Raw genomic sequence first — 19310 nt, 5'->3', positions numbered from 1 at the left:
AGCCTTATGAACGATTGGACCCAGATGATCGCATGAGGTATTGTGTGCATTCTATTGCAGGGTGGGCGTCTCCTTCAGAGTGGCCAGCCACTTTGAGGTTACATGTATTGGGTCCACACCGCTATATACCACCCCGCGATTGCTCCTTTCAATCAGTTTTTGGATTGTTGCAAGCCCCGCCCCCGCCATATAACGTAAATAACTCGTTACAAATGATATAGAGGATAGATGCCATGGCCCGATGGCCCGCGACTGAAACGTTGTGTGCTTGGCAAATCAATACGGCATGATAATAATGATATTTCCTGGTTGAGGACATGTAAGCTGTGTGACTACGAGTCTCCATCTCTTATATCTCCTTGTGTTTCCTTATCTGAAAAAGCTGTATCACCATTCCCTCAGCTTTTCGTTTTTGCCAGTGTCTATAATTCTTACATATACCAATTCTATTTACAGTCTTTCGTTCAAAACAGCACAATGGCAGCTGCTGTCATGCAACCACTTTCAGCCATGTCTCTTGATAGAGAGATCATGGCTCCCTCTCCCATCTCCAACAATCAATCTAGACATGGTAGAGGTAAACATGGAGGAAGTATCTCCAACAACAAGAAGACTCGTCAGAGAGGCTACAGCATTATTGCAGAGCGCGACTCGACTGTCACTCGAGCCCTTACCAAGCTTCTCAAGCGTTCAGGAGAACAAGACCAGGAACAGGAAGATGACTCAGAGAAGCCTGTCCCTGATTCTGAGGGCTGGTTCAAATGTGAAAAAGTGGTAAGTACAAATGGCTTGAATTTTAGACCTTTAGTGGTGTCTGAATCTGCTTGTCCAACAAATACCTCATTTTCCAAGGATCGAATCATCTGACAGCTTCATAGCTCGAAGACCTTAACTTTCTTGATCTCGGTCTTTCAGAACTTCACAACATCATTCAGTCTCCTGCAAAATCTCGGTTCACCATAAAATCAATTTCCTCATCTGAGATCGAGTCAGAATCTCCATTCAACTACCTCATTCGTCTCAACACTTCTTTTACTCCCACAACCACCACCTCAACCAATCTATCCTCAATTTCCCTTCAACTTCTGACCGCCGCGACCGCAGATCTACCGGATCTCGTCGTTTACGAAACCTCCTACGCAAACTACCCTCTCATTCTCGCTTCTGGGGGTATCAAAAAAGCAGGCGGGCAAGCTCATCTGGCATTCTCTAGTATCTTCATCTCATCTGATGGTACCGAGACTCGAACATCTTCATCCACCAGCAAAGATGATGCCGATATATCCATTTACATCTCTCTCAAATCAACTCTTGAGTCTCATCCCAAGATCAAATGGTACAAAAACGGTAATGGCGGAATATTAAGCGAGGGAGATGACGGAGGTATGATTCGCAAAAGTGTGTGGAAGAAGGTTGTTGCGAGAAGAGCAGATATCGGGGTCTTGTTTGAGAATGGAGTAGTGAGGAAGGAGGTGCCGGTTGGGTTGAGGGGAAAGGGTAGTAAGGGGAAGAAGGGGGGGAGGGGGAAGGGAAATACATGGAATCAGGAAATGAAGGAGAGGAGTGAGGATGAGACGGAGTCGAATGAGGAGTGAATTCTTTTTAGGGGAGGTTTTTTTTTGTTTTCGAAAAATGTGGATTGAGATGTTGGGAAGCAAGCAGTTTGGAAATAGAGATTGATTAGCACAGATTCATATACAAATACAGTGTTCTGCAGTTTTGTCTTTCTTTTAGTTCGCTGGTGTTCAATTCTTATTCTATGGGGAAAGTATGTCTTAACCACAGTCGCGTATCTTCACCGATGAATAAACGATGTCTGTTCACAATTCATAGGTATCCCGCACGCAACACGTGGTGACCATACGAGCGCAGATGACGACGGGGTTTCGCCACGGATTATTAATAGTTATTTATTGCTCCATTCTCATTCATGAATGTTTCATCTTGTACCCATATCGTTATCGCATTCGTGGGTACGCTGGAGTAGTCTGTAATCTCTGGACATGCTCAATCTTTTCGAAAGAAGTCTTTCTATCTGAGCCTAGGGTTGACCTAAAAGTTTATGTAAGAAGATGAAGATGAAAGAGGACGATACTCCAAACGATACGAAGATATGTAGCACCCTCTATTATTCTAAGCCCATGATTTCTCGTCGCCGATTTCCGCACATGGTGAATTCTAGTGTTCTGTTATTAGCGAAATATGTAGCACCCGCCTCATCAAAGAAAAGAAAATAGGATTTAGATGGCTAAAATTGCATGTGTGGAGGTGGCGTTCGTGGGTCATGATGATCTGGATATACGTGCTCGTAGAGTTGGATTCGGATTTTCGAGACGTGTGAGAGATAGAAGTCAATTGATGTGCGTGGATGAGGATGAGTGATTATTTTCTTTGGGATATTGAGATGGAAAAGCTATTGGATTTGATAATTTTGATCCGATTCAAATGCAAGAGATAAAGGATAGGGTGAATATGTTTAAAGAATAAAACTACATATTGAGCAAATTATGACAATGTGATGATGAATAGCTCCCCCCAAAAGAATGACGAAGATATACACTTGCGCAGAATCTCAGAATATAGCAATTGCATTCCCATGGCTGGATACACCTCCCTGACAGTGATTTGGAGCACTAGTAACGAAAAAATTCCACCTTCCTTTCTCTCTACACGTCTTCGCCAACTTCTCCAAGTCAAACATTTCTCCTAGGGGCATACCCCACATGGCGAGTATATATTCATGCAACATGTAATGCTCTTGAGATGGCCAAGCTTCAAAAGCAGGCGCATCACCCGCTACAGCCGAAAAGTAACAATCATGTAACCAATCAAGCATATCCTCATCTTGCTTGAGACCGGCCCACCTCTGACCATCATCGGGTCCGATTCCGTGTGGTCTGAGAGCAGCGGCGTTTCGTGCTTCTGGTGATTTGGTATGGTATGTAGATACGAAGCCCGAACGGATGAAGAGCAAATCTCCGATTTGAATATTTCCGCCTTGAGAAGCAGGGCGGATATCGATACCTTGGGCCTTCCCGGCCGCTTGCAATTCAGCATAGGATATAGTGTGATAGTCAAATGGATCTACATATCTGTGTCAGACAACGAAACGATACAAACTTGATGGTTGTCACTTGCCATAGACAATTCCATTCTCCTTCGCATAAGCCCAGTAGTCAATCAAGACGCCGCGACCAGCTATCCCATGCTCAGCCCAATGATGAATTCCGCATTTGTTATCGTCCTTCTCAGCTCCAGTTATATCCTTCCCTGTAGTCCCATTGTAAAATTTGCCTGTGGGCATGTGTGCAATATGCCTGAAACCATCCCATTGTGTACCTGATTGCGTGTTCAATGAGTATATATCATCATAAGCCAAACCAGGAGCTAGCTCTTTAATGCTATGCTCGAATGGTTCTCGGGCGAAAGCTGGTATTTCTGGTACGTTCAAAGGGAGGTTCAATGGAACGATCTCCCCACTTTGGATTTCATTGGACGCGGCAGCAACTCGAGCAGGTGTGAGAAGATTCAATCTTCCTATCTATACAACTATTTAACGATATTGAAAAGTATGATGCCAGGATTACGTACGTAGTCATCAGTTCCCCAAACCCACGCACTTTCAGACGTTAGTTGAGCTTTTAGAAACCGTACATGCTACTTACGCTCCTTCAGGAGCATCCTCTCTTCGCGGAACATCCTTTCTATTGGGAAACTTGGTGAAATTAGGGTCGAATGGAATAGTCGTGGCAGTCCTGTTACCGGTAAAGAAATCGGTGACTTGAGTGAGCCGGCTGTTGGCTTTTGATTGAATGTCTGACATTTTCAAGTACGTATTATGATCTTGAACTCTTTGCGAGCGAAGAAAGATCTCAAGTCGACGTTCCACATCCCAAGCTTCCCAGTTTGTGGCCTTGTTGACAGAGCGGGGGCGGGGAAGTACCTAGTAGCACCCTTCATCCCGAGGCAAATCTGAGAACGACATCATACTCAGCAAAAGCCGATGACAGTCAAGATTAGTAGTTTGAGTGATTTCAGATAGCAGATAGCAGATGGCAAATCCTTAACAGTTGGAACATATCAAGGAACCTTTGGTTTTGCAACCAATGTGCGCCTTGGAAAGCTGCGGATAAATTGTTGAAAGCATGCTGTATTTCATATGAAGCAGCAACGATGACAGCATTCATCTTGCTTGCACTTTATGTAGGCATATTGAGGGTGTGTATTGCATCGTATGGTGAAGTTTCGAATATTCCGTGATAGATACAATACGGTGACCGGAAAATAATCATCACACCATGTGCCAAAATAGGTTTGATTTTCATAAGGCCTTGTCGTCAGAATTCAATAATCAACCCTTCCTTCTCATTATGCCTCCAGCTCCAGATCCCGAAGAACTTCTAGAACAACACGATGACACCCCAGAAACCGGTTCCACATCTCGAAAACCTGGCCGTCCTCCTGGCGTGAGCTTGGAACCATATAAAGATCTTATAGTCAAACTTTTCGCGGACGAGAATACTCCCATCATTGACATTACAAGAAGGCTCAATCGAGAATTAGGCTTAGATGTCTCTGAACGTAAAGTCTCTCGAAGTTTGGCAGCATGGAATATTCGCAAAAGAAATCGTGGGCCCATCCCTCAAGCTCTCCAAGATCGTTTGACCCATCATTATAATTCAAATCTCAATGACGACCAAATTACTCAAGCTTTGATTTCCGAAGGGTTCGAAATAAAAAGATCGAATTTGGGGCGCTTACGACAGAAGCTCGGTATGCGACGAAGGTCTCGTTATTCTGAATTTCGCGAACACTCAGAAGGCCCCGCAGTTGTCAACACTCCATCGTCTCAACACCCTTCCACAATTACACCGAAACCAAACAATACCAAACCAAAGATGGCACAAAATGTTGGTCTCATTGCGCAAGTCACGGCTTTTGTCGAAAAATATATGAGCGCATATGACGGATCTCACGACTTCAACCACATTCGACGCGTTGTTGGGCTGGCGCATAGGATCTACAAGGAGCTTAAGGCAGAGAGGACAGGAGGCCCAGAATTAGATTTACAAGTTGTCACGTTGGCGGCGCTGTTGCATGATGTAGGCGACAAGAAGTATCTCTTACCTGGACAGGATTCAAATACTTTGGTGCTCTCAACACTATTGAGTTTTGGGGCCGAAGAAACACTGGCCGTAAAAGTACAGAGAATCGTCCTAGGCGTTTCGTATTCGAGTGAGATAAAGGATTTGGCATCAGTGAGGGGCATGATCGAGAAGTACCCAGAGCTGGCTGTAGTCCAAGACGCTGACCGGCTCGATGCTATTGGTAAGGCTGCACCCTAAAAAGTGATCGATAAGAAGATGAAGCTAACTTTTTGGTTTACTGCAGGCGCGATCGGAATTGGAAGAACATTCACATTCGGCGGAGCAAAGGGTGCAAGGAACATGGGAGAGACCATTCAGCATTTCGAAGACAAACTGGAGAAACTAGGAGGAATGATGAAGACAGCTCCAGGCAAACGAATGGCGGAAGAGAGAACCAAAAGATTGGCAACGTTCAAGGAATGGTGGGAAGAAGAACAACAAGAAGCTGAAGGTTTACTGCGACCTCAATCCTAGCCTTGATTTTACAGACCTTGATGGGTAGTTGGAAAACAGCTCTTCGACGCAAGAAAAAATGATTGGATCTATAGTACACTGAGCTTGGTTTCATTTGCTTTATTAGTGTTGGCCTCATTTGCTTCCCATCAAGGTGCCTTTATGCGATGTCCGTATTCAAAAGGTAATGGCAGCTTGCAATTTCCACCCAGATTCTTCCAACCTCCTGTTCTACTCATACCATTGAAGATGGACAGCATGGCGCCGGAACTGCTCAGGCAAATACTCAGCTATCTTCCTACATCTTCGCTTCGCTCGTGTCGCTTTGTCGACCGTACTTTCTCCATCATTGCCTTCTCCCTTCTATTTTCACATATACCGCATTGGCTGGATGGCAACAAGTCACTCCAGCTTCTCGTATCATTTGCCCACGACGCATTCAATAGACCTGCAGTCATCTGGTCCCCATGGGCAACGATTCCTGATGTGCGTGTCGACGCAATGTGGTTACAAATTGTCTGGAAGCTATTTAAGGGATCCGATTTTCATGACGGAGGAAGAGGAGAGGAGTTGACGGCAGAAAACTTTGCCAGGCTCAGTGGAGTAGTCGATATGAGTGAGGCGAGATTAAGGACCGCTCAAAGTAGATACTTGCTTTTCAAATCTTACACGAAAAAGTCTGTACTTTAACATTGATGGAGGAGCATGACCTGTTCCTTGACGTCCCCATTTATTGTCGTGCTCAGGGTCGAGATGCATTTTCGGAGAATTGGCGTGGGAACAGGCTCGTCCAGACCAAGAGAGTGTTACCGGGAACGATGGAGCTCTGGGCGAAGAAGTATTTCGGTTTGTGGCCGTGTGGATTCTTCGGACCTTCCTTCCATTATTGGAGTCAAATAAGTCACGCATGAGATAGTTCGTATACAAATCCTTTCAGTATCCACATTACTGAGATTGGAATCTACTCCGAAGATGATCCCTGACAAGAAGCAATTCCCTCAGTGCGCATGTTGTCAAAATAAAGTAACGTCTTTTCTCTCTCCTCTACGCCGTACATCGCTGTGAAGACAGACACGAAGCTTTAGTGGAGGTCTTGGTGGATATCGTTTCCCTTACCCCGCAGTCAAACGTCAATAAGACGATTTGTACATGTCTCACTTGTCACTTAGAGTTTTCTTCCATCGGGATTCTCAAACGTCGATACTTCCACCTGCTCAACTGCACCTCGGAATCTTTTCGTGATTCACAGGATTTGTTTTTCGACTTCAGTATATCAATCATCTCGACTATCTCTCTGGCCCAGGGTTGTTTCCAAGGAAATATCTTTCTTTTGCGAGTATATTCTTTTCCCGTGGTTACTTTCATTTCCCCTCGTGCATCAATTTCAACAACGCACCAATCTCGTGCAGCGATTTATCCAAATTCTAACGTTTTCAAGCAAGGCTGATAAGTATGTATGTCCACCTCGGCATGCAGAATATTTCATGTGCAATGCATCTGCATTTGATTCCTTGTCAGACCCAGGTACGTGCGAGAAATCCCTGATGGATTGTTCTTTTTGCAGTTGAACAAGCCATTTAGACAAGTTCTGATTGGGGCAGCTGAAGATGACTCGCAATTCAACGATCAATAAGGACAATGTTTTTATCGGAAAGCAAGGGTTAATCAGTCACGCTTGCTTTATTGGTCAAGGATCATTTTATCTCTTTCGGATGATCTGCTGGCTTATGATGTTATCTCTGATATGAGAACCTAGTTCCCTTTTACCGTAATTCCTTTTTCTGGGGTTCGAGCCCGTCCGGGGTAATAATTGGGGTAGTATTTTTCGGTGATTGGAGCACACATTTACACAATTGTCGATACATTGAAGTAATTGAAATTAGTAAACGAAAGGCTGGAAGGAAAATAGAACAGCCATGTCTACCCAAGAAGATGCAAAGTTGCAATTACTAGGTAGGTAGGCAAATACATCGCTATTGACTCGGTTCGTTTAATAGTCAAATTCTGATCAATCGCGTGCAGTTCGATGTCTGTCTAAAAAGATCTACTCACGCTACCAGATGCCGTTTAAAGGCTAGCTGGCTTTGCACGTTACAATCTGCAATTTATAACTTACTACTCTCGAGCTACTTGCTACTTACTTCTTCTTAGTCAAGGCAAATTCTGCTGCAGGGAATAGCTTTCCGCCACCGGACGTATCAACGGTGATAGACCTCTTTTCTGTATTGAGGCCGAGGAAGATCAATAAAATCACTCAGATTATTGGTTCCCGAGTAAGTGCTCATCGATTCCATTTGTGCACAGAACCCCGCTCGGACTACAACACTAAAAGGTAACCATCTGCAGGTAATTCCATACCCTCGTTGAACCTATAAGATAAAGCTTGTCCCCTTCTCTTTTGATTCAACAACAAAGTTACATCGCACATAAAAAAAACTTCAGTCTTTCTCTCTATACCACTTTACTTCAACAACACAATTTTCGTTTCACGAGCAATCGTCAACGCAAACATGCAATTCACATACGCTGCCATTTCTGCTCTTCTTGCCTCAGTGGCTTACTCCCAGACTGTCGCTAGTGAAGTGGCACAACTTCCATCTTGTGCCCTTGCCTGCTTGTCAACAGCTTCCAGTGGTGCTGGATGCAGTATTACCGATTTTGCATGCCAATGTGGTGATGCCAAAGATGCTATCACTAAGGCTGCCACTCCATGTATCGCAGCTGGATGTTCTGCCGCTGATACTTTGAGTAAGTTTTCAAATCTTCCACATGATTGTAGCACATTCTAACAAATTCAACAGGCACTCAAAAAATCACTACCGAAATCTGTGTTCTTCAAGCAGCTGCCGGTTCATCAGGCTCCTCGGCCGCCGCCTCTTCCACCCAAGCATCATCTTCATCTGCAAGCGATTCAGCCTCTTCATCTGCAGTCAGCAACATTTCCTCAATCGGTAGCTCTATTGCCAGTGGGGCTTCTTCAACCGCATCTTCAATTCTATCATCCGCCTCATCTGCTGCTTCCGGCGCTGGCTCTTCTGCTACCTCTGCTTCTTCTTCTGCTGCCGCTACAGTTTCTACTGCAGCAGGAAACAGAGTCAATGCTGCCGGAGCGATTGTTGGTGCTGGATTCTTGGCCGCTTTCGCTTTGTAAACAGTCAGCTCGTATGGGACATCATGATAAGGCAAAATTATATATGTAATTAGACTGGAATGGGATCATTGAGATGAGAGATAGGGGTTATGGATTTTATCGAGATAAATAATGTCTTTCGATTCTTTACACAACTTTGCTTGACGGGGAAAAAGGGAAGAGGAAAAGGCAAGGTTGCTGGACTTATTATCAAAATTATTATTCTAATGAATAACGCATTATTGCTGTTCAATCGCTTCAGCAATAATTAGCTTAGACATAATGCTATCAATCTGAATAAAATCAAATCAAACAAAATCAAATACAATCAATCAATTCATAACTGTCAAATGAACTCAAATTACATCACGTCAAAAAATCTCGCAAGCTTGAAAATCCTAATGTAGATCCTTAAGGGTACCTACCCTTCACCATCGGTACTTCCCAACTTGACATGGGAAGTTACTTTCCAAAAAAGTAAATCGAGACTGTGCCAAGCGGAAACTAATCGGTTGGTGCTTGAGCTAGAGGGATCGATACTTTAAGTCTATGTCGTTTAGTATCGCTAGTATCGTTAGTACAGGAACGCTGGGACCGTGGGCTGTCGACGAGGAACATAGCACACGGGTTTTTTTGAGTGCATTGGGAGTGTCCATGACTCGGATGCTGGGTGCAGGAAAGGGAGGGGAAAGAGTGGTACGGTGGTACCTGCAGATGACCATGGGATGGGAAATAAGGGTTGGGAACTCGGAATAAGGAATAGGGGTTTTGCTTGGAGTGCTGGATGGGTAGGTAGGAGGAGTAATGGGGTGTGATGGAGCTGTGAATTTTAGAGTGAGAGTTATTTAGGCTGGCTGGGTTGGAAGTTGTGTTCCGTAGGTGTATGTTGACGTGGGGTGGAATACCGAAGATGTTCCGGGGATTGAGGAGAGGGAGAGGGAGAGGGAGAGGGGCAAATCTTTGCATAGAGCTGAAGGCTAGCTAGCTAATTTTTTCTCTATCAATTGCAGAATAATTTACTTGGAGAATGATGGAGGAAAACTTCTATTGCGTGTGTGTGTGTGTGTGTGTGTGTGTGTGATGTTCTCCATATATCCGGCATTGGGATTTGTGAACGCGTTCCTGGATCCTGGGTTTGTAGGCCAGGATTCGTATATCCATGTTGAAATGCACAATCACTATGCGATTTTTTTGTATGGGAAATCAGAGATAAATATTGTTTTGCTTTGTTTTTTTTTCACTTTTTGATTACCGCGCAAGACCCAGGAGAGAAGTTGTGGAGAATCTGAAGAAAAAAATATTCAAAGCTGGTTAGAGAGATTATGTTCTCGCCTCTTGTTCAACTATTGTTCATTTTCTCTCTCGATATATTCAATTAATGTCATTGACGCATCCGATTAGACAGCAGCTACTTGTATTGCATGATTGATTCTCGTTCGTGGCTTCTAATGAATTGCAATTTTTTGTTTCTTCTTCTCCCTTGATACAATTCATCGACCTTTCATCTGTTTAGCTTTTCAACACACTTTTCACCGGGAGCTTCGCGCCTCAAAAACCAATGTTGCTCTAGTAGACAATCAGTACGCAATTTTCGTATTGTGATTCTTTCGCTTGTAAGTTTGCAGTGATGTATATGCGGATATATTGGATTCTTTCTGGTGTATCTTTAGCAAAATATTTTTCTCAAATAGTAGTCATGATAACATCACTCCCTCAAATTACTCGCTAGCATCGTTCTTCCCTTCTGCTGTGTATTCTACATCTTATTATGTCAAAGTTCGAGAGTCAAGCAAATACACAAGATTTGAGAATTCTTCGGTCTCATCGTGTTAAATTCAAATGTGTATGTACGGTAAATGCTAAACCCCGCGTAAAGTCATGGGTGAGAGGTTTTCTGGCAGAGGCATTTTGCTGTTTTTACGGAGGGTAGAAATTGTATTCTTAAACCCCTCTACTTACAAGTGAGGTCGAATGGGAAGATGGAAGAGTTCTACAGTCAATCAACACAAAGTAAAGATTAGAAAGTCCGTCAAAAGGAGCTAGACTACAGAGATAGATATTTTTAATGTCTGGAGGAGCCCTTCGTTCGCTTCTCGCTAGAACATCTCCCTTTTTTTTATGAACACTCATTCATCTGTACCTGTTTTCTTCTTGATCATAATTGAAGGTTAATCTCTTCCGTACTACACGTATTGACTCTGAGGAATAGCTCGATCACATGAACCCATTGTTGCCCACAGATTGGGTTCTCGGAGCCAAGTTTCTTATTGGAAAGCAAAGCATGAATAAACTTAGAAGGCGTGTCGTATTGATCTAGAGATGGAGATGATGGTATATATTCAAGTTCAACTAAATTATCTACAATGGTATCAATTGCGGCATCTAAAACTTGACGCTTATTCTAACCTTCTATGTCCCTGGATATCCAAACAATGATAGTCGTAAAGTGTACAAAACAGATGTCTGAATCTAACCTGCGCTGCCAAAATTCTGGACTGATAACCACTCTCTTCAAAAACTCGTAATATGTCGACTTAGAAATAAAGCGAACCTCAACTCCAACGCTCCTTCTATGACCCCCCTTGCTCTAGCCCAAAGACTTTCAATCGTTCCTCGATCGACCGGCAATGCAATCCTCGAAACTCCAACAAAAATAAAAGTGCCATCAACATAAGAATGAGATCGCGCCGATAGCGAGGGAAAGTACCGTATACTTAGAAGGAAGTATGTAGTTCGAACCGGCGGAATTTTTTGCTGGCCTATACGGAGCGAGTTAATAACATGTTTGCCTGCACGTTTTAGTCATATGATCAAGAAGCATGGCAGTATTTCAACGACTGAGACTCATGATTCTGGCTCTCGTTCCTATACTACTTTTAATAAACATGAGATGCATTTAAAATTCCTTCTTACAAGCCATTCAATGTGTTTTGTGCTTCTAATGCATTGCCTAGGCTTGTGTTAGTATTCAGATTTTATGTAAATGGATGAGGCATCTTACCAACGTCGAAAAAATCCAGGAGCATTACTCGTGGTACTCGGCCCCAAGTTGAGGTACAGAGATCGGCTTGGGCTCCGATACTGCCTACGCCAGTTGCCGCATTCTAAATTCAAGTCAATAATTGGTCATCGTGGTAGCTTGCAAAAGATTGTTCCTTACCGTTTTTTTAGCCTCTAGTCTATTTGGCATAAGAATACCGAAGACGTCAATATCCAAGTAATGGTTTATCAGCGGCAAAAGTCCATCTCCATTCGATCCTGGCGGACGATCGAGTGTACATGTTGGGAATGTAGGAGTCGTTACATCATACGCAGTTTCAAAGAAGTAAGAAAACTCGGGTAGAACATATGGAGCTACATTCGTATCTGCATCGTAGTCTACATTGTTGTAAAGTAAGTTTTCAATTGTAAAGAAAAGGATAAGGGTGACTACTCACCGAGGAACATAACAAGTCTATCTCCAGCCGTGATCATTTCCTGAAGTGTGGGCCATTCATTTATGGCTAACTGATGCGGTGGTGTATATGCATATTTTGCCAGACCAGAAACTTCCATCGCTGCACTGAAATTTCCGACAGGAATATAATCTCCATTCGTAAGTAGTAAGGTTACAACTTCATTCGGATTCGCATCAAGCCATTTCTTGATATCCGCTAGATAATGGACAGCTGGCCCAGCATCTGCATCCAAAATGACATTTTAATAATCATTTCTCAAGAAAAGCCTTAGGAAGACGGTACAAAGTTAAGAGCGCAGTTAAAATCCAAAGATATCCTATCTAAAGGAATTGAAAGCAAGGGGCTAAGATGGAGAAATGAAATTGTATCCAGAACTGACCTAGCAAGAAGCATGAAGTATGACACAGCGTCAAGGTATTGAGAAAGTAATGCGTCTGGGCTTGAAGAAATCGAACACCGGCATCTAGTTGAGCTGTGACATCGAGATTCTGGTTTTGTGCTGGTAAATCTCCCACGAACGCGCTATCGTGTGTCCCTATTTGGGATATTTCTGACCATTTACGATCACAGAGCTCGGCATAACCATTACAGACTTGTGCAACGGTGACTGATACGCACATCCCGATGTACAAAAATATGAGACGCATCTTGTGGAGATTATCCTTGCTTGTTGAGAGAAGTATGCAGATCAAAACTGGAGAGAAATCCACCACCTTTATAACATTGATGCTATCGATGTTCAATGTAGCACACGTTCACATATGATCCCCCACATTGGTCGTGGATGGTTTGTAGTTTCCTTTGGTAGATCATCGGGCCGAGTCAGCTCGACCAAACACACAGTGTGTGTCGTACAGACTTTGTCTGTTAACACACACCTTGAAGATACCATGCAATAGAATAATGAGTAAGGTGGTGACGGCTACCCAGAAAAGAGTTCTGACAACGGAACTTCATCCTCTGATGCAAGTCGGCATTGGATTGACAAATCGTGGGCTTTACAGCTTGCCCGTGGTAAGGTCCTGGGATACAACATGTACCATCTGCCGGTGCGGGGTTAGTGCTTATTTCAAGGAACCAGATCCTTTTATATGTTGCATCGCATAAGGTTATGTAGGTCTTGTCCAAAGATCGACGTCTCAAATCGTCCCGATATGTTACCCAATTCCAGGATAAAGTCCCAAGTCAGCCAGCCATTTAAGCTTGCAATTTCTTCACAAACGCAGTGATGACCGACCTCATAAACCAAGGTTCGCATGTGATGCAGTGAAGGGAACACATAAGATCTCGGGTTCGCCTCACGTTCCGACTCGCTTACATAAGATTGAACTCTAAGTTTGCGTGGTTGGTACAAGGGTAATTATGCTTTATTTGAAGGTCCAAAAACATCATATATAATTCTTAAATTGATTCGACGCCCAACAATCATTCTGTAAGAGCCGATAGTTGCGATGACTTGAACTGTCACTCCGTGCCTCAAACGATGAAGTTCAGGGACTTATGAAAGTCACCATATTTTCCGTTCGGAGATGTCATCTGACATCGTAGTAGCATCGACATCGACTCTGAATTTGCTTAGCCATATCTGGTTTGTACCCTCCATGCTTCATTTCAAAGCTCGAGGTTCGCGGACAATATGCAAATCCTGCAGAGAGTAAGAATGTCAAGAGAGGAAATGGAAAATCAGAAATGTAGGAGATTCAGACTTTCTTTCTCCTGAACGAGCTAGCCATCTAATGCAAAATCAGGAAAAAATACTTATCAGGAAGAAATCTATTAGAATAAGCGGGTTCTATTGAACTTCTACAGTCGATGTACGCCACCTCTCCCCTTTGATTTCGATCGCAACTTTCCGCCGCTCCTCTCCTCTTCCACTCTTCCCTCCTCTCCAGACAATCATGCTTTCTGTCATTTGATCATCTAGGATGAAATATGTGTTGTAAACTACATATTAGTAATTACAGTAGCAAAGAGACGGCTGTAACTGTCAATTCACCCTTGCTTGGTTCAGTAGATGAATTATCAATCTCATAATTCCTGTCGCAAGAGAGCCTCAAATCATACGATGCTTGGGAACATGCACTGTTCTGGTATGTTAGGCTTCTTGCAAGCAGTCTATGTGGTGTCAGTTCCATTCTACATCATACAAATAGTCATCTCCCCATGCTCTCCAAGCTGTCCAAGTGACTATAATTTCTAAATTTTGACCGTTTTACACTCATTTGGATGAGATCTTCTGAGCTCTGTACTTGCCTGTTTGTTGTTCTATTTCTTGTTTTGCTCTGTTTATTATTTCTTCTGCCCTCCATACTATGTTCGAGTTTTCATTTCAATCTTTTTTTGGTATCTTGGGTATTGGAACACCTCCGTTTCTTCATAATTCTGCGACAACAACAACAAAAAACAACAAGCAAGTGATAGCATGTTATAGCAAAAGAAAGCTGAGAGCAAACCAAAGAAAAAAAGATGATATTGAGCCTAGTATATTATTTTTACCAGTATCCCAGTGTGGCGATAAATAGTTTGGTAGAAACGTAGAAGAAAGATAATGAAAGCCATTTGAGACTGACTCGCTTATTTACTTATGGGATGACCAAATGTCATATAACTTTCAATTACCTTAACCACCTTTGAGGACCGTTGCTTTCATCTCCTACTTCGATTCAAGTTTAGATCTCAAAGTCATTATTGGAAGAATTAGTCCCCGTTCCACCTCTCCCCCCCCAAAAGAATTTAGAGCACCTGAAGTAAGCGGGAGGTGAATTTGAAGGGAAAGCAGATGTGAAAGGGGCTAAGATGGCGTGGACCCTCACTTAGTATTAATAGTAAATGCCGAAGTGCCAAAGTGGAATCAACAGTGAAGAACGTCTGAAACGAAAGTGCCATTGAAACCACAACCACACCACTTCAGTGCATCTTCCCCCCATGCATATATATGTAATTTGATCCCCAGACTTAGAATTCGCATCTGCTCTTATCCTCTGAACTTCCTAGCTAGCAACATAGCATATGATGACTACATAGCATAGCAACATGGCTTACTACATATAACTAAATGATACCACCCAGTGATGGTGAACAACTCCGAGCATGCCCCATCAACTTTCTCACCTGCTTAGTCGTTATGCCGACTAAGCAGTTAAATTCAAATCATGCTTTTTTTAACACTTGTTTATTTGGTTGAACCTGGGGTATCTTTTGTTCTCTAAACAACTTTGCTTGACAAACAACTGAGAGAAAGCCAACACAATTCAACAACAACAACAATCCTAATGGCTTTTTTTGACATCCCCTGTCTTCATTTGAGAAAGAATCAAATTCTCAATCAAAAAGAATCTACTACATCTTGCTCTTCCTTGCCTATCACATTACAACCCACATCTCTTGCAATGGTAATGGTTTCTGAGGACCCTACCGCGACTAATTTTGCCAGTGCCATATCTCCACATGAAGATATACACCAAGCAAAGGCGACAGACAAGAAGGAAATTCTCTCAACAGAGGTAAGTTTATCAGAGATCACTCCAATCAATTGGCGCACTGCTAGCATGGTAATAATAATTGCTGATCCTAATGTACGTACAGCAAGAATATGCGTCATCCTGTCTCCAACTAGACTTTCTCACGCGCTTGATTGAACCCATCAAACTCAAGGTTCGTTCTTGGAAAGGGAATTAATCAATTGGCGTAATAACGATAAGGTAAAAATCACTTTTGCTGACCTTAAGATATAGAAAGAGCTTCAAACCCTCTCTCCTCCGCTACTTGACGTCGGCGCACTATTGATTCAGCCTGTTGGAAGTGCTAAAAAAGACTCAGAGTCTGATGTGAGTTTTCAATAGAGTTCCAGAATTGCCTGGTGTGATGCATGCTTTAAAATCTCACCTTTACTGACAGTAAATATATATAGAACGAAAGTCAAGTCGCGCGCCCTGCCAATTTCGCTACACTCACCCCCCTTCTTAAAACACCAAGAATCAGGGACGTTCTCTGCGAAGGCCAGCATTACCATTATTACGGAATCACTTCCCCAGAAGTTATTGCAGCGGAAGCTACAAAGTTTATATCTGACAACAGCAGGGTTTTTAAATGGTCTGTGGAGAAAACACTTGCCAAGTTCCTTGCACTCACTATCCAAGACTCTAAGAGTGGCTGTCATGTCAATCCCGAAGCTGTATGGTTTGTGGTAAGAATGACGCGGAAGTCAGAAGAATTCGTTATCCCTCGCTGGCACAGAGACGGTCGCATGATAGAATGTACCGACACAGCTCACGCCTTGCATTGCAGGTATGCGACTACTTTGGCGGGACCTATAACTCTCGTTCTTGAAGAAACAGAGGTGGTCACACAGGCAATGAAACGACACGTCGGAAAGAGAAAGGAGACGGCCAACGCGCTTGCGGCAGAAAAACCTCTCGAAATCCCTCGTGGTCAAATCATTCGCTTTTCCTGGGGTCAAGAAGACAGTCCTGTCCATTCGGAACCAGATCTTGTCGCCGAAAGAGTGTTCATTTCCTGTATCTACGGAAGTATAAGCGAAATTAAAGACATCACCGCCACTCGCAGACAAAAGATTGGTGATCTCCAGGCGCAATTTAGGACTGAGTAAACCCAGACGTGTGGAGATCGTCTCGTGCATATTATGCAAAATCTTTGTTTAGCTGCATCATAGAATTGCGGTATGGGTGGCTGTTAAGTTGATGCGCATTCTGGTAAGATTCATCTGTAGTGTACCATTCTGACAGGAGAGCTAATAAAGTTAGGAATCTGCAGGAACTCTCGCAGAGTTTGGCCAGTATTAGCTCGCCTAGCGGGAGAACTGCAATGGAAGACACTATACTGGTGTTTGGGTTGGAGTTCTGATCTTTGAATTATATGATGGATGCCCTCTTCTTCTTCTTTTGACGGTTATGATACTGAATATGATGATATTTGGATGGCCGGATGGATAATTGGATTAGCGTGAGTGGCTAGGTAGTCGAACGGATGAGAAACTTGGTTGACTGCAGACGGAATGAATGGAGTGCCAATTGATAAGTGGTAGAGGTAACAAGTAGCATCTAGACAGGCTAGGTCAATAGCAATGTTAATATTGAGGGCCTTTGGTATCTCTAAGGACACTCGACTTTCAGATTGTGTTGACAGCCTGATATTTATCTACTTAGACAGGTATCTTCGAGTATAATAACTTGAAACATCATCATTCTGAGGGGTTTACACCTTTGCTGGTACATGTGCTATTTTAGCTCTCGAATACTATTCCAAGCCAACAGTCAAAATACCAAATCTAGAGTTGTATGATTCTCTGTGTATATACCGATCGATTCTGATTGATAATTTGATATGAGATTGAAGCAGTGGCGAAATGATAATTCAATTTATCTTGGATTCTAGGAGGGAGTAGTTATCAAGCCGAGTTATTTTTGGTGTTGTGATCATCGAACTATGGGGCAGGAGAGCCTGTAAACACCCCCTGATTATTAGGTAGTGAGGGGCTGATGATCTGGTTGCATCTTCAATCATCTTCGCTACTACTAATCGTTCTCGAGCCGTTGTATTAATATGGCGTCCCATACAGCTGCTGGTTCTAACTCTTCAATGTTCAGGCAAAAAAGGAATGCGGATGAAGTCATCCATTGAAGTTATGTTCTGCTTGATGTTTTATCATCAACTGATCATTCCCTGCTTGCTTGGCACAAAGCCCTCCGCAATGACGTGAATCATAACATCACCAACACAAAAAACGTTCAGATATCGGTATTTCTCTACACAAAACATACACACAACATGTCAATCGGCGTTGCTATCATTGGGTCCGGCATTTTTGCTCAGACTGAGCATCTGGTATGAGCTTACTCAGTCCAGTCAATGTCTTAAGGTTACAGCTAACTAATCTCGCGCTTCAGCCAGCTGTCCAAGCTACCCCTCATTTGTCCCTCAAAGCTATTTACTCCCGTTCTCTCAAATCCGCACAATCACTGAACGTCGATGTTCCTCTCTATTCCGATGATTCGGGTGTTGGAAACACATACTACGACCTCCTTCTTCGCACCGATGTTCACGCCGTCATAATCGCCCTCCCAATTCTCGCTCAGCCCGAATTCATTGAAGCAGCTCTCGCAGCGGGCAAGCATGTATTGTCAGAGAAGCCAATTGCAGGAGACCTGGAGAAGGCACAACGCTTGCTAGAATATTACAATGGTGATAAAGTGAAGGGTGGAGCTACATGGAGCGTAGCTGAGAATTTTCGATTCTTGGATTCGTTCATCCATGCAAGGAAGGAAATAGAGAAGTTAGGAAGAGTCCTGGGCTTTCGAATTCAAGTTTTTGGCAGCGTCAAGCCAGGAATGAAATACTTTGGTATGCGTCTTCATTTTAAAAATGCCATTGTAAGGACTAACAGGTTCAACAGAGACTGAGTGGCGCAAGAAGCCAGATTATCAAGGCGGCTTTTTACTCGATGGAGGTGTTCATTTCACAGCGGCCGGCAGATTGCTCTTGGGCGAGGAAGCAAAGCCAACAGCTGTCGTGGCATTTAGCACACTTCTTCGGGAGCATTTACCCCCTGTTGATACGATCAATTCGATATGGCTCACGAAGTCGGGAATATCAGGCACATTTAGTGTCTCCTTCGGTACCACTCTTTCTGGCCCTGAATATACAGTCGCTTGTGAGCATGGTAGTGTTTCTGTTATCAGAAGCAAAGTCATTGTGCGCAAGGGTGAAGAAAGCGAAAAGAACTTTACAGAGGTTGAGTTTACAGAAGAGGGTAGTGGCGTGAAGCAGGAAGTTGCTGCTTGGGCTCAGAGTATTGTAGACGGAAAGCCTAATTCTAGGCAATCTCCTCAAGAAGCCCTTGCTGACCTGGAAATCCTGGAAAAGTTGTTGCGGAGTGGAGAGGAACAAGGGAAGAGCCAGAACTTGCAATTTCAAATCTAGGGCCGCAAATTTACTCCGAACACATTCACGCCTTGATTTGTTTGTAGTATCTTTTGTTTAATAACGGCTCTCGAATCTCAACATTCATATAAAAGTATATACTTTGCATGTTTCCGAGATGTCCAATAGCGATGTTTTCATTCAAGCTAAAGTTGAAATATCTGGAATTGTAATGACTGAAAT

The 19310-nt window shown here is 43.2% G+C and overlaps 7 protein-coding genes across 9 annotated transcripts; 5 read left to right on the top strand and 2 right to left on the bottom strand.

Moving 5' to 3' along the window:
* The first annotated feature begins 307 nt into the window (after nt 1–307).
* On the top strand, nt 308–1847 carry BCIN_09g02300 (hypothetical protein). The gene is made up of 2 exons (XM_001554516.2): nt 308–774; nt 879–1847. The coding sequence occupies exons 1-2, from the start codon at nt 478–480 to the stop codon at nt 1593–1595; spliced, it is 1014 nt and encodes a 337-aa protein (XP_001554566.1). The 5' UTR covers nt 308–477; the 3' UTR covers nt 1596–1847.
* A 387-nt stretch (nt 1848–2234) lies between these two features.
* Nucleotides 2235–4012, bottom strand: BCIN_09g02290 (hypothetical protein). Its single transcript, XM_024694977.1, has 4 exons — nt 3666–4012; nt 3592–3619; nt 3139–3541; nt 2235–3084 (listed from the first exon to the last, which is right to left on the bottom strand). Exons 1-4 carry the CDS (start codon nt 3821–3823, stop codon nt 2573–2575), a joined length of 1101 nt encoding a protein of 366 aa, XP_024550770.1. The 5' UTR covers nt 3824–4012; the 3' UTR covers nt 2235–2572.
* Nucleotides 4013–4217: 205 nt separating this feature from the next.
* On the top strand, nt 4218–6868 carry BCIN_09g02280 (hypothetical protein). The gene is made up of 2 exons (XM_024694976.1): nt 4218–5328; nt 5392–6868. Exons 1-2 carry the CDS (start codon nt 4299–4301, stop codon nt 5619–5621), a joined length of 1260 nt encoding a protein of 419 aa, XP_024550769.1. The 5' UTR covers nt 4218–4298; the 3' UTR covers nt 5622–6868.
* A 598-nt stretch (nt 6869–7466) lies between these two features.
* On the top strand, nt 7467–9116 carry BCIN_09g02270 (hypothetical protein). Its single transcript, XM_024694975.1, has 4 exons — nt 7467–7553; nt 7623–7873; nt 7947–8348; nt 8402–9116. Exons 3-4 carry the CDS (start codon nt 8111–8113, stop codon nt 8749–8751), a joined length of 588 nt encoding a protein of 195 aa, XP_024550768.1. The 5' UTR covers nt 7467–7553; nt 7623–7873; nt 7947–8110; the 3' UTR covers nt 8752–9116.
* A 1934-nt stretch (nt 9117–11050) lies between these two features.
* On the bottom strand, nt 11051–13435 carry BCIN_09g02260 (hypothetical protein). 2 transcript variants are annotated; one of them, XM_024694974.1, is made up of 6 exons: nt 12568–13435; nt 12168–12410; nt 11891–12108; nt 11732–11834; nt 11644–11680; nt 11051–11489 (listed from the first exon to the last, which is right to left on the bottom strand). In XM_024694974.1, exons 1-6 carry the CDS (start codon nt 12833–12835, stop codon nt 11396–11398), a joined length of 963 nt encoding a protein of 320 aa, XP_024550767.1. In that variant the 5' UTR covers nt 12836–13435; the 3' UTR covers nt 11051–11395. The 2 variants fall into 2 exon arrangements, with proteins under 2 accessions (XP_024550767.1, XP_001554571.1); XM_001554521.2 differs by having other exon boundaries at nt 11051–11680.
* Nucleotides 13436–15274: 1839 nt separating this feature from the next.
* BCIN_09g02250 (hypothetical protein) lies at nt 15275–17391 on the top strand. 2 transcript variants are annotated; one of them, XM_024694972.1, is made up of 5 exons: nt 15275–15691; nt 15774–15842; nt 15923–16015; nt 16099–16900; nt 16952–17391. In XM_024694972.1, exons 1-4 carry the CDS (start codon nt 15461–15463, stop codon nt 16795–16797), a joined length of 1092 nt encoding a protein of 363 aa, XP_024550766.1. In that variant the 5' UTR covers nt 15275–15460; the 3' UTR covers nt 16798–16900; nt 16952–17391. The 2 variants fall into 2 exon arrangements, with proteins under 2 accessions (XP_024550766.1, XP_024550765.1); XM_024694973.1 differs by having other exon boundaries at nt 16099–17391.
* A 129-nt stretch (nt 17392–17520) lies between these two features.
* BCIN_09g02240 (hypothetical protein) lies at nt 17521–19307 on the top strand. The gene is made up of 3 exons (XM_001554523.2): nt 17521–18032; nt 18095–18548; nt 18601–19307. The coding sequence occupies exons 1-3, from the start codon at nt 17976–17978 to the stop codon at nt 19125–19127; spliced, it is 1038 nt and encodes a 345-aa protein (XP_001554573.1). The 5' UTR covers nt 17521–17975; the 3' UTR covers nt 19128–19307.
* The last annotated feature ends 3 nt before the right edge of the window (nt 19308–19310 follow it).

The sequence above is a fragment of the Botrytis cinerea genome, chromosome 9, assembly GCF_000143535.2.
Source record: "Botrytis cinerea B05.10 chromosome 9, complete sequence".
In the NCBI taxonomy this organism is placed as follows: Eukaryota; Fungi; Ascomycota; class Leotiomycetes; order Helotiales; family Sclerotiniaceae; genus Botrytis; species Botrytis cinerea.
This window is presented reverse-complemented; position numbering and strand designations above follow the sequence as displayed.

What these genes read in the sequence shown, in the direction of transcription:
- BCIN_09g02300 (XM_001554516.2), top strand. Translation starts at nt 478, where the DNA reads ATGGCAGCTGCTGTCATGCAACCACTTTCAGCCATGTCTCTTGATAGA. An exon ending in GGTTCAAATGTGAAAAAGTG is followed by an intron (nt 775 to 878) that starts GTAAGTACAAAT and finishes ACAGCTTCATAG; the next exon opens with CTCGAAGACCTTAACTTTCT.
- BCIN_09g02290 (XM_024694977.1), bottom strand. Translation starts at nt 3,823, where the DNA reads ATGTCAGACATTCAATCAAAAGCCAACAGCCGGCTCACTCAAGTCACC. An exon ending in TTTGGGGAACTGATGACTAC is followed by an intron (nt 3,542 to 3,591) that starts GTACGTAATCCT and finishes ATAGTTGTATAG; the next exon opens with ATAGGAAGATTGAATCTTCT. An exon ending in GGAGAATGGAATTGTCTATG is followed by an intron (nt 3,085 to 3,138) that starts GCAAGTGACAAC and finishes ACAGATATGTAG; the next exon opens with ATCCATTTGACTATCACACT.
- BCIN_09g02280 (XM_024694976.1), top strand. Translation starts at nt 4,299, where the DNA reads ATGTGCCAAAATAGGTTTGATTTTCATAAGGCCTTGTCGTCAGAATTC. An exon ending in TGACCGGCTCGATGCTATTG is followed by an intron (nt 5,329 to 5,391) that starts GTAAGGCTGCAC and finishes GGTTTACTGCAG; the next exon opens with GCGCGATCGGAATTGGAAGA.
- BCIN_09g02270 (XM_024694975.1), top strand. Translation starts at nt 8,111, where the DNA reads ATGCAATTCACATACGCTGCCATTTCTGCTCTTCTTGCCTCAGTGGCT. An exon ending in TTCTGCCGCTGATACTTTGA is followed by an intron (nt 8,349 to 8,401) that starts GTAAGTTTTCAA and finishes CAAATTCAACAG; the next exon opens with GCACTCAAAAAATCACTACC.
- BCIN_09g02260 (XM_024694974.1), bottom strand. Translation starts at nt 12,835, where the DNA reads ATGCGTCTCATATTTTTGTACATCGGGATGTGCGTATCAGTCACCGTT. An exon ending in CCTGGATTTTTTCGACGTTG is followed by an intron (nt 11,681 to 11,731) that starts GTAAGATGCCTC and finishes ACACAAGCCTAG; the next exon opens with GCAATGCATTAGAAGCACAA. An exon ending in CAAAACACATTGAATGGCTT is followed by an intron (nt 11,490 to 11,643) that starts GTAAGAAGGAAT and finishes CGCTCCGTATAG; the next exon opens with GCCAGCAAAAAATTCCGCCG.
- BCIN_09g02250 (XM_024694972.1), top strand. Translation starts at nt 15,461, where the DNA reads ATGGCTTTTTTTGACATCCCCTGTCTTCATTTGAGAAAGAATCAAATT. An exon ending in TTGAACCCATCAAACTCAAG is followed by an intron (nt 15,843 to 15,922) that starts GTTCGTTCTTGG and finishes CTTAAGATATAG; the next exon opens with AAAGAGCTTCAAACCCTCTC. An exon ending in AAAAAGACTCAGAGTCTGAT is followed by an intron (nt 16,016 to 16,098) that starts GTGAGTTTTCAA and finishes AAATATATATAG; the next exon opens with AACGAAAGTCAAGTCGCGCG.
- BCIN_09g02240 (XM_001554523.2), top strand. Translation starts at nt 17,976, where the DNA reads ATGTCAATCGGCGTTGCTATCATTGGGTCCGGCATTTTTGCTCAGACT. An exon ending in TTGCTCAGACTGAGCATCTG is followed by an intron (nt 18,033 to 18,094) that starts GTATGAGCTTAC and finishes CTCGCGCTTCAG; the next exon opens with CCAGCTGTCCAAGCTACCCC. An exon ending in GCCAGGAATGAAATACTTTG is followed by an intron (nt 18,549 to 18,600) that starts GTATGCGTCTTC and finishes CAGGTTCAACAG; the next exon opens with AGACTGAGTGGCGCAAGAAG.